This window comes from Taudactylus pleione, unplaced genomic scaffold (genome assembly GCF_031769625.1).
Source record: "Taudactylus pleione unplaced genomic scaffold, aTauple2 ptg001889l, whole genome shotgun sequence".
Classification (NCBI taxonomy): Eukaryota; Metazoa; Chordata; class Amphibia; order Anura; family Myobatrachidae; genus Taudactylus; species Taudactylus pleione.
In genome coordinates, this window is record NW_028286286.1 from 319,101 (window position 1) to 332,406 (window position 13,306).

The 13,306-nt window shown below is 41.8% G+C and overlaps 1 protein-coding gene and 1 long non-coding RNA gene across 11 annotated transcripts in view; one reads left to right on the plus strand and one right to left on the minus strand.

Annotated features, from left to right (window-relative positions):
• Positions 1 to 13,306, plus strand: part of LOC148436230 (uncharacterized) — a 168,443-nt gene that overhangs the window by 134,911 nt on the left and 20,226 nt on the right. The gene's annotated exons all lie outside the window — the stretch shown is intronic.
• CASZ1 (castor zinc finger 1) overlaps positions 1 to 13,306 on the minus strand; it is a 356,057-nt gene that overhangs the window by 64,329 nt on the left and 278,422 nt on the right. For 4 of the 9 annotated variants that reach the window (XM_088465168.1, XM_088465174.1, XM_088465176.1 and 1 more), the window contains exon 1: positions 5,470 to 5,550. The exons of the other annotated variants lie outside the window; for them this stretch is intronic. In XM_088465168.1, the coding sequence (XP_088321294.1) occupies positions 5,470 to 5,518 (49 nt within the window). In that variant the 5' untranslated portion in view covers positions 5,519 to 5,550. Of the gene's footprint in view, positions 1 to 5,469; positions 5,551 to 13,306 lie in introns of those variants that run through there. 9 annotated transcript variants of the gene reach the window in all.

Genomic DNA, 13,306 nt, shown 5'->3' on the forward strand with positions numbered 1-13,306 from the left:
GGCAAAGATCAACTTGTACCAGAGTGATGGGAAGAGAAGAGTATGGAGAAGGAAAGGAACTGCTCATGATCCAAAACATACCACCTCATCAGTGAAGCATGGTGGTGGTAGTGTCATGGCGTGGGCATGTATGGCTGCCAATGGAACTGGTTCCCTTGTATTTATTGATGATGTGACTGCTGACAAAAGCAGCAGAATGAATTCTGAAGTGTTTCAGGCAATATTATATGCTCATATTCAGTCAAATGCTTCAGAACTCATTGGACGGCGCTTCACAGTGTAGATGGACAATGACCCGAAGCATACTGCAAAAGCAACCAAAGAGTTTTTTAAGGCTAAGAAGTGGAATGTTATGCAATGGCCAAGTCAGTCCCCTGACCTGAATCTGATTGAGCATGCATTTCACTTGATGAAGACAAAACTGAAGGGAAAATGCCCCAAGAACAAACAGGAACTGAAGACATTTGCAGTAGAGGCCTGGCAGAGCATCACCAGGGATGAAACCCAGCGTCTGGTGATGTCTATGCGTTCCAGACTTCAGGCTGTAATTGCCTGTAAAGGATTTGCAACAAAGTATTAAAAAGTGAAAGTTAGATTTAGGATTGTTTAGTTTGTCCCATTACTTTTGGCCCCTTAAAGTGGGAGGTACATATAGAAACCATTGTAATTCCTACACCGTTCACCTGATTTGGATGTAATTACCCTCAAATTAAATCTGAAAGTCTGCAGGTAAAGCACATCTTGTTTGTTTCATTTCAAAGCCATTGTGGTGGTGAATAGAGGCCAAAATATGAAAATTCTGTCAATGTCCCAATATTTATGCACCTGACTGTATACTGGACATTACACTGTATAAATGCAGGAATAAGATAAATGTCATTCTGTCCAACATCCCGACACCGGAAGGGGTCGAGCAGAATTTCGTGCATGGACCAAAAAGATCCCATGTGAGCTTGCCTGTGAGCACATTCTCTCTCTCTGTCCTTTCCAGGCCCAAAATGCCCTTATTTATTTTATTACCTGTTTGACTCCGCTGCCTTATTGCTCACTTGTAGTTAATGGTCGCGTAACCACGGAAACCAAACGAATACACAGCCCCCAGAGACTGGCATGATTAAACAGGTTGCCCTTGCAAAACAAATTTACTTCAAGTAGCAGGAAAGTGTCGGGCATCACCGAGGACCCGGGGGGCAGCCCCTGACACCTGTGGGCAATAAACCAGTACCCTCCCCATTGCTGGGAAGGGTTAGTACATACATCTCATAATGTCACTCTCTGACACACAGCTGTGCGTTCTGCTGTACATATAGATTAGTGTAACTGTACCACGCCTGACAGCTCCCACCTCCCTCAGCCTTGTCCTGTAGAGGAAGGGTTAATGTGATCACTCACATATGTTCACAAATCCACAGAGAGCTCAGCAACATGATCTGCAGATTATTGCCCTGGTTATATGTAATGCTGATCATTTCCCCGCACCTCCGTTATTTAGCAGTGGTATAAACCCACAATAACTCCATATTTCTGACACATGTAGAGGCTCCTGCTATTTCCCTGTTGGTATAAGGAGAATATATCCTGCCAGTGCCAGTATGGCATTATAAAGTGGGGCACATTATCTATTACATCATCTGTATTTCTAGGATCCTGTTCCGTATTGCAGCATCTCCCCTCTCTTTGAGGGGCACCCACTTCTCCTGGCGACCCCCAGCTCATGGCAGATACTGTTATGGCCCTCGATGATCTAACAAGCCCCCTACTCACTCAGCTAACAGGTGTCCCCCAGTCCTTCAAAACTGATCAAGTGTCACAGAACAAAGTCAGCCCCCCCCCCAGGAGATCCCACTGACAGCTGGTTCCCTGCAATAATTATTCCATGGCTCCTGCTGCCAGTCCCCCCCAATAACTGCCTGTGTATACACACCTAGCACATGGGAACTTCTATCTCCCTCCTCACTACTGAACGGGACATCGTGCTTCTATGAACACTTGTGGCAAAACGCAGTCTCCAACACCAGTATTTCATTATTCTGTACAACGTGACACCCCCAAATTGTGTATGATTAGATTTTTGCAGTGAAATATTATTAATCCTTAAGTTACCACTTAAATATTAAATATAATTATTATTTTTTTAAATTCAGCAGGACTATGTATTAATATTATATGTAACCACAGGTTTGTGATGCTAATTGGAATCCCATGGCTCTGAGATGTAGTGTAAAGACATGTATACACAAAGCTCGTCCTTAGTCAATCTGTCTCCACTTTTTAAAATGATCTGTTATTTATATGGTGGCACAAGGGTTCCGCAGCGCCGTATGTAGGGTAGGGCATGCCGCCAAATGACATAATATCATGGTGATCCAACAGGACAGTAATGGGCACGTTCACAACTTTCCCTAAGTAACTGCAGGTATACAGGCTTATCACGCGCTTAGTACATGGGCAAAACCGTCTGGCTTTAGCTGGTTTCTGAAATATATGGATTCCTTCTATTTAAATTTGCAATTTATATATTTTTGGTTATACATTAGTGTACTGCTGCACCCCCTCAGCCCAGGCTGTACTGAGGGGGGCAATTAGCAGCATCCTCCTCCTCTATAGCCTGGAGCCCGGGCAGCCTAGGGGCATGAGATCGCTGGTGCCGCCAGCCAGCACTTCTCTAATCACTTTCATTCTCAGCTTTTTATTTTGTCATTACTAAAAGCTTTCACGTGAAGAGTTTCCGGCAAGGGGGGGGTGAGCGGTGGGGGGGGGGGGGGGGGGACAGGACTTTTCTATAGAAGTAATAAAGGTGTGTGTTATAAGATTCTTATTATGAGAAAATGGCTGATGTCACTGTCTGTGTATACAGTGCTGTACAAGGTGACACGTGTGGGAAGCCGGCTCAGGGACTGTACTCCAGCATGGAAGTAATGGTACTTCTGGCTACTCTGTATGTGTGATTGTGTGTTACTCTCTCCTCATGGCATTATATGGCTATTTATATTTCCACAAGCTGGATTATTAATACTGATCCTGACAAAGAACCGTCAGGACTGAAACGCTGATTGTGACTATTGTTATACAGTGTTGTCATGAGACTGATTGGATATATTAATGTATTGAAACTTTAAAAAGTCTGGTGAGTGCCCTCTGTGTAATTGTACCCATTATAGAGTGATCTCAGCACCCCAGCAGCTTACTTATTGAAGTGATGTGAGTGCAGATATCTCTTGTAAATAGTGTGTTTGTGTGTATATATATATATATATATATTTTCTACATACATACACAGGAGACTTCTCACAGGTCATCGTACTTATGGACGTGATGTGAGTGCAGATATCGCCTGCAAATTGTGTGTGTATATATATATATATATATATATATATATATATATATTCTACATACATACACATATCCATAAGTACGATGACCTGTGAGAAGTCTCCTATTTATATGTGTATGTATGTAGAATATATATATATATATATATATATATATATATATACACACACACACACACACACACAATTTACAGGCGATATCTGCACTCACATCACATCCATAAGTACGATGACCTGTGAGAAGTCTCCTATTTATGTGATGTGAGTGCAGATATTGCCTGTAAAACAAATTCTCTCTCTATAGATTATATATATATATATATATATATATATATATATATATATATACACACACACACACATATAATTAAGAGAGCCTTCTCACAGGGTGTGGTGTTTAGAAAGCTGTTAGTAAAATGTAAAGACAGCTTGTACGCAGGGTAACGTTGCTGCCCTCATCCCACCAGTAACCTAGCCCGCCAGTGCCTTGTATGCTGTTAGAAGCAGCCTCGGGCCGTGACAACCTGTACACAGGAGCCCGTAACTGACATAGTAATCTGCTTTTCCATCACAAGCCATGTGTCTCACCAGTACACTCATTACCAACTACTATCAGTCCCTTTACTCACTATAAACACGCCCACTAGTGCACAGTGACACACACAGGACACTCTCATTGGTAGCTTGGACCATACACACAGAGTATTACTGGTCACCAGCGCTTCCTATAGGATGCATGGTACAAATACTGAGCATGTTTGTACATAAGCCAAGTGTTGTGACACTAGTGCAATATCACCAGCATGAGATCTCCGCTGCTCCTCCCAGCCTCTCGGGAAATCAGACTAATAGAGGCCAATGCAAAGCAGTCACTTTTTTTCCTCTCTATATGACAGTGTTCACAAAATTTATTTTCCAACTCTTCTAATCTTTGGTACACAACCATTTCATTTACATAACCCAGCCCTCTCGTAAAGCACCAGGAAAAAAACCTCAGCACTCGTTTAATTAAAAAATGTAAATTTGCTGTCATCCTGGGGCCTGGAGAGTTAGGAGGACGGTGGCATCTTTTACTGCTGACAGCCACACACTGAATGTGCAGGAAAATGAGGCGATAAGGGACATACATGGACCAAGCTCATCCCTGGCGGGATCTGGGCGAGCTCATCATTTATTTATTACCAGTTCTGTATATAGCGCACACATATTCCGCAGCGCTGTACATCAGTCCCTGCCCCAGTATTCTCTACCACATGTACATGCACACACTTACACACAAGGGTTAATTCTGGTCAGGAGACAATTAACCCACCACTATGATTTTGGAGTGTGGTAGGAAACTGAAGCACTTGGAGGAAACTCATGCAAGGGGAGAACATACAAACTCCACATAGTTAAGGCCGTATTGAACCCATGACCTCAGTGCTGCGAGGTATTAATGCTAGCCATTACACCAACCGTGCTGCCCCAATGCCCTCAATGCGGGACCTTATGGCCATCATACCGTTTGTCTGATAAATCACATTTAAATAATGAACAGCGACAAGAAGGGGAGATGATTTCTGTGCATCAGAAGATAAATACAACACACACAGGAGCAGATCTATGGGAACATATTATAGGGGGATGCGAGTGTAGGACCCCCTGGTGCCCACCTGTTGCAATAAGCATAGATAATAGAACATTGGGCATGCATTACATTACTCTGCACTTATTGGGGCGCTCTAGTCCTTGTACACATCGCCAGATACACAATAATCCTGGAGCCTGAATGAGTCCACAAATCAAATGGAAAAAGTTGGTTTTATTTGAGAAACAAACAATTGTCACTAGTTGTCCCTCTCCCGGCATGTAAGGAGCCGCCTCCCTCCCGGGTGTGATCCCCGCACACACAGTACTCAGTACAGACAGGGTAACAATCGCCAAGTAATGACACACAATAGGCACATGGAGCCCCCGGAAGTCTCCCTAATGCTGCCACCACTTCTGTGACTGGCAGGAAAGTTTGGCAGTGCCCAGCTATTAGGGGAAGGGCGGCTCAGTGCTATAGACAGCTAAACAGAAAGTACAAGGACAGCTCCAGCCGCAGACTGACAGTCAGAGAGAGGGAAGAGGCGGCCAAGTGCCGGGTACTCACCATAGTCAGAGAATCCAAAGCTGAATTCACTTAAATAATCAACTTTCATAATACTTAATTACAATGTAATTGAGGCTGATTTGCTTCCCGGATCACAAGTTGTTTGACTGATGTCACTGTGTGTGTCTGTGGGAGCTCAGTCAGCGGAGCAGGCGGGCAGGCTGGGATTGGCACAGCACAGATGGCAACGCCTCCTCCTGGCCTTACCAACTGGCTAGAGGGCAGGTGAGAGATCAGTGTGCCAGCCCCTCTCCCTGTATGTGTGTGTCTGTGCCTCTGCCTCAGAGGTAGATGGGAAGTGAATGAGCTGCTCCCAGCATGGTGTTTGCGAGGAGAGGAATAACACAACCCCAGTCACAGAGAGTCAGGCTGTCCTATCAGTGTGTCTCTCTCTCAGGGGCTGTCCTTTCTGCTCTACAGGCTTCTTCCCAGTGCTCCCAGTCCCCAACAGGGAAGCTCCACACAGCCACAGACAGGGCACTCATACATACCAGTCTCTCTCTCTATCTATCTATATCTCAAAGAAGGAAAGAAAGTCTATAACTAGTGCACATAAGTATTCGTTAGAGTTAACACATAACTTTTATTATTGTATTAAATAAAAAAAAGTCATATTGGTATTATACTTGTACTGTATTATGCCAGATATGTGAAAAAAACAAATTATTATTATGTATTATTATCCTTTATTTATGTGAATCATAGACGTGAACATAAATATTTTCTATCTCATATCTATCAATTTCATATCTATATATCTATTTGTCATATCTATCTATATATTATGTTATTTATATAGCGCACACATATTCCGCAGCGCTGTACAGAGAATATTTGGCCATTCACATCGGTCCCTGTCCCAGTGGAGCTTACACTCTATATTCCCTATCACATGCAGACACACACACACACACTAGGGTTAATTTTGTTGGGAGCGAATTAACCTACCAGTATAATTTTAGTGTGTGGGAGGAAACTGGAGTAAGCACAAGGAGAATATACAAACTCCACACAGTTACGGCCATGGTGGCAATCGAGTCCACAACCTCAGTGCTGAGGCGGTAATGCTAACCACTACGCCGTCTGTGCTCAATCTATCTCATCTATCTATATATCTATTTATGTCATATCTATCTCATATCTATCTATTTATGTCATATCTACCTGTCTCATATCTATATATCTCATATCTATGTCATATCTATCTCGTATCTATCTATATATTTATTTATGTCATATCTATCTGTCTCATATCTATCTGTCATATCTATCTCGTATCTATCTATATATCTATTTATGTCGTATCTATCTATATATCTATTTATGTCATATCAATCTATCTATATATCCATTTGTCATATCTATCTATATATCTATTTATGTCGTATCTATCTATATATCTATTTGTCATATCTATGTCGTATCTATATATCTTTTGTCATATCAATCTATCTATATATATATTTATATCATATCTATCTAGTATCTATCTATCTCATATCTATCTATGTCATATATATCTCATATCTATCTATATATCTATTTATGTCATATCTATCTATCTAGTATCTATATATCTATTTATGTAGCGTTCACGCTAGGCTGTTTTAGCGGGGCACGGTGCCCTGCCCTCCTTCTGGAGGGCAAAAAGCACCCTGCCCTCCAGAAGGAGGGCAAAAAGCACCCTGCCCTCACAGCCTGCGGGTGCCGTCTTCACCCGCGGGTCGCAGTGTCCCGCAGGTGGAGAAATGTGTATTCTCTGGTCACCGCCGGAGAATAGACGCCGGGCGCATGCGCCCGGCATCTATTCTCACTGTCTGCAGCGCTTGGGGGCTGCCCGGCGTGTCCGTAAGTGCCGGGCACGCCCCCAAGTATGACGAAAAGGGGATGCGTCTTGTAGACACCCCCCCTTTTCATGGCCACGCCCCCTTTTTGGACGCAGGCGCGCGCACAAAGTTGCCCTCTCTAGCTCCGGCGCCCTGCCTGCCACCGGAGCTAGAGTGAACACTATTTATGTCATATCTATCTATATATCTATTTATGTCATATCTATCTGTCAGATCTATCTATCTCGTATCTATATATTTGTCATATCTATCTCGTATCCATCTATATCATATCTAACTGTCTATCTTGTATCTATATATATATTTATGTCATATCAATCTATCTCATCTATATATTTATGTCATAGCTAGCTATCTCGTATCTATTTCATATCTATCTATTTGTCATATCTCTATCTATCTCATATCTATCTATATATCTATTTGTCATGTATATCTATCTCATATATATCTATATATCTGTCATATCTATCTCGTATCTATCCATCTATATATCTCTCTATCTAATATCTATCACCTGTCTATCTATCACATACCTATCTCATATCTATCTATCTCATATCTATCTCGTATCTTTGTCATGTATATCTATCTATCTCATATCTAACTGTCTATCTCGTATCTATATATCTATCTCATATCTATCTATATATCTATTTGTCATATATATGAAATAGATATAGATATATATCTATATATCTGTCATATCTATCTCGTATCTATCCATCTATCTATCATCTATCTATCTAATATCTATCACCTGTCTATCTATCTCGTATCTATATGACATATCTATCTCTATATCTATTTGTCATGCATATCTATCTATCTCATATCTATATGTCATATCTGTCTATATATCTATTTGTCATGCATATCTATCTCATATCTATCTCGTATCTATGTCATATCTATCTATATATCTATTTGTCATGTATATCTATCTCGTATCTATATATCTATTTGTCATGTATATCTATCTCGTATCTATGTCATATCTATCTATATATCTATTTGTCATGTATATCTATCTCGTATCTATATATCTATCTGTCATATCCATCTCTTATCTATATATCTATTTATGTCATATCTATGTCATATCTATCTATGTCATATCTATCTCGTATCTATATATCTATCTATGTCATATCTATCAATATATCTATTTGTCATGTATATCTATCTCATATATATCAATCTATATATCTGTCATATCCATCTCGTATCTATCGATCTATATATCTATCTATCATCTATCTAATATCTATCACCTGTCTATCTATCACATATCTATCTATCTCATATCTATCTCTCTATCTCATATCTATTTATCTATCATATATCTATCTCATATCTATCACATTTATCTAGCTCATATCTATTTATCTATCTAGCTCATATCTATATCTATTTATCTCATATCTATTTATCTATCTGTCATATCTATCTATGTCATATCTATCTCTCTATCTAATATCTATTTATCTATCATATATCTATCTATCTATCTCATATCTATCTCATATCTATCTATCTCATATCTATTTATCTATCACATATCTATCCATCACATATTTATATATCTCATATCTATCTATCACATATCTATCTCATATCTATCTCTATAACATATCTATCTATCTCATATCTATTTATCTATCTATCTATCACATATCTATCTATCTCATATCTATTTATCTATCTATCTATCTATCACATATCTATCTATCTATCAACTAGAATGGAAAATACAGATACACAGGGAAACAAGTAGATATTACTAATGCCTTTTCTATATTATAAAAACAAGCGTGATAAATGCAACAATTAAAAAAAGATGGGAAAAATGAAGTCATTTGAACATCTACTGCACTACTGAGACATTAATAAATTCCAAATGTCTGTAATACGCATAAAATCCAGGTGCAGAGACTTTCCCGCAAACTGTGGTGTAAAATCTCACTAAGTAACAGATTACATTATAATAATCTATCCCCAGAGCGCATTGTCACATAAATACATTGGGATAAACTGTGCTTAATCTTTGATGTCCACAGAAATTTAAGGCGAGATGGAAAATATTATGCAAATAGAAATATTTTTGTTTAAATCAATATATTTACTTTTAACAAAACACTAGAACGTTGCACCCAAGAGTATCCATAACGAAGTTGCGTGATTGTGGTCTGTCACCTTTCCATATGTTCTCTTAGGCCTTGTCCACCATTACATTAAAGCAATCAGCATGGACTATTGAAGTCGCTTTGACACGGTCTTAAACAAAACAAAACAAAAAAGCAACAGAAGTAAATCTACCTATAGATTCCCTGATAAGCGTCCCACTCACATCACATCCATGAGATGCTCTGACCTAACCTGCAGAAGTGATGCCTAGAATGAGACCAAGTGTGGGGTGTAGTCAGCACTACCTATAGATTCCCTGATAAGCGTCCCACTCACATCACATCCATGAGATGCTCTGACCTAACCTGCAGAAGTGATGCCTAGAATGAGACCAAGTGTGGGGTGTAGTCAGCACTACCTATAGATTCCCTGATAAGCGTCCCACTCACATCACATCCATGAGATGCTCTGACCTAACCTGCAGAAGTGATGCCTAGAATGAGACCAAGTGTGGGGTGTAGTCAGCACTACCTATAGATTCCCTGATAAGCGTCCCACTCACATCACATCCATGAGATGCTCTGACCTAACCTGCGGAAGTGATGCCTAGAATGAGACCAAGTGTGGGGTGTAGTCAGCACTACCTATAGATTCCCTGATAAGCGTCCCACTCACATCACATCCATGAGATGCTCTGACCTAACCTGCAGAAGTGATGCCTAGAATGAGACCAAGTGTGGGGTGTAGTCAGCACTACCTATAGATTCCCTGATAAGCGTCCCACTCACATCACATCCATGAGATGCTCTGACCTAACCTGCAGAAGTGATGCCTAGAATGAGACCAAGTGTGGGGTGTAGTCAGCACTACCTATAGATTCCCTGATAAGCGTCCCACTCACATCACATCCATGAGATGCTCTGACCTAACCTGCAGAAGTGATGCCTAGAATGAGACCAAGTGTGGGGTGTAGTCAGCACTACCTATAGATTCCCTGATAAGCGTCCCACTCACATCACATCCATGAGATGCTCTGACCTAACCTGCGGAAGTGATGCCTAGAATGAGACCAAGTGTGGGGTGTAGTCAGCACTACCTATAGATTCCCTGATAAGCGTCCCACTCACATCACATCCATGAGATGCTCTGACCTAACCTGCAGAAGTGATGCCTAGAATGAGACCAAGTGTGGGGTGTAGTCAGCACTACCTATAGATTCCCTGATAAGCGTCCCACTCACATCACATCCATGAGATGCTCTGACCTAACCTGCAGAAGTGATGCCTAGAATGAGACCAAGTGTGGGGTGTAGTCAGCACTACCTATAGATTCCCTGATAAGCGTCCCACTCACATCACAGCCATGAGATGCTCTGACCTAACCTGCAGAAGTGATGCCTAGAATGAGACCAAGTGTGGGGTGTAGTCAGCACTACCTATAGATTCCCTGATAAGCGTCCCACTCACATCACATCCATGAGATGCTCTGACCTAACCTGCAGAAGTGATGCCTAGAATGAGACCAAGTGTGGGGTGTAGTCAGCACTACCTATAGATTCCCTGATAAGCGTCCCACTCACATCACAGCCATGAGATGCTCTGACCTAACCTGCGGAAGTGATGCCTAGAATGAGACCAAGTGTGGGGTGTAGTCAGCACTACCTATAGATTCCCTGATAAGCGTCCCACTCACATCACATCCATGAGATGCTCTGACCTAACCTGCAGAAGTGATGCCTAGAATGAGACCAAGTGTGGGGTGTAGTCAGCACTACCTATAGATTCCCTGATAAGCGTCCCACTCACATCACATCCATGAGATGCTCTGACCTAACCTGCAGAAGTGATGCCTAGAATGAGACCAAGTGTGGGGTGTAGTCAGCACTACCTATAGATTCCCTGATAAGCGTCCCACTCACATCACAGCCATGAGATGCTCTGACCTAACCTGCAGAAGTGATGCCTAGAATGAGACCAAGTGTGGGGTGTAGTCAGCACTACCTATAGATTCCCTGATAAGCGTCCCACTCACATCACATCCATGAGATGCTCTGACCTAACCTGCAGAAGTGATGCCTAGAATGAGACCAAGTGTGGGGTGTAGTCAGCACTACCTATAGATTCCCTGATAAGCGTCCCACTCACATCACAGCCATGAGATGCTCTGACCTAACCTGCGGAAGTGATGCCTAGAATGAGACCAAGGGTGGGGTGTAGTCAGCACTACTTATATAGTGTTGAAGCAAATTACACATTTTGTACTTTACCTCCAGTTTTTGTTTCCGTTTTTACACAAGATTGTACAAAGACCACAACATCCTGTATTATTACATTAGATGTTGGTATTATTTATCAGTCATTGAGGAGTGTGTGAAGAACTGATGGGGCTCAGTTCAATTAGGAGTGAGTTTGCGAAAGCGAGTTTGTTTCATGAACCATGCATACATCGCACAAATGTGCACAACCGGGATATGTGAAAATCAGAAATGGCAATTTACGGTAAGAGTGCGCAACCTTTCTACAAAATGCCACTTGGGAGAAGTGCATGAAAAAGTGGGAGACAGCCCTAGACCCCAGAAAAGTGACAATTGAGATGGCAGGAATCTATAGAATGCTATTAGTGACAGCTAAGATAGGACCCTATAGGAGGCTATTAGTGACAGCTAAGATAGGACCCTATAGGAGGCTATTAGTGACAGCTGAGATAGGACCCTATAGGAGGCTATTAGTGACAGCTGAGATAGGACCCTATAGAAGGCTATTAGTGACAGCTGAGATAGGACTCTATAGGAGACTATTAGTGACGGCTGAGATAGGACCCTATAGGAGGTTATTAGTGACGGCTGAGATAGGACCCTATAGGAGGCTATTAGTGACAGCTGAGATAGGACCCTATAGGAGGCTATTAGTGACAGCTGAGATAGGACCCTATAGGAGGCTATTAGTGACAGCTCAGATAGGACCCTATAGGAGGCTATTAGTGACAGCTCAGATAGGACCCTATAGAAGGCTATTAGTGACGGTTGAGATAGGACTCTATAGGAGGTTATTATTGACGGCTGAGATAGGACCCTATAGGAGGCTATTAGTGACGGCTGAGATAGGACCCTATAGGAGGTTATTAGTGACGGCTGAGATAGGACCCTATAGGAGGTTATTAGTGACGGCTGAGATAGGACCCTATAGGAGGTTATTAGTGACGGCTGAGATAGGACCCTATAGGAGGCTATTAGTGACGGCTGAGATAGGACCCTATAGGAGGCTATTAGTGACGGCTGAGATAGGACCCTATAGGAGGTTATTAGTGACGGCTGAGATAGGACCATATAGGAGGCTATTAGTGATGGCTGAGATAGGACCATATAGGAGGCTATTAGTGATGGCTGAGATAGGACCCTATAGGAGGTTATTAGTGACAGCTGAGATAGGACCCTATAGGAGGTTATTAGTGACAGCTGAGATAGGACCATATAGGAGGCTATTAGTTATGGCTGAGATAGGACCCTATAGGAGGCTATTAGTGACGGCTGAGATAGGACCCTATAGGAGGCTATTAGTGATGGCTGAGATAGGACCCTGTAGGAGGCTATTAGTGACGGCTGAGATAGGACCCTATAGGAGGTTATTAGTGACAGCTGAGATAGGACCCTATAGGAGGTTATTAGTGACAGCTGAGATAGGACCATATAGGAGGCTATTAGTGATGGCTGAGATAGGACCCTATAGGAGGTTATTAGTGACAGCTGAGATAGGACCATGTAGGAGGCTATTAGTGACAGCTGAGATAGGACCCTATAGGAGGTTATTAGTGACAGCTGAGATAGGACCATATAGGAGGCTATTAGTGATGGCTGAGATAGGACC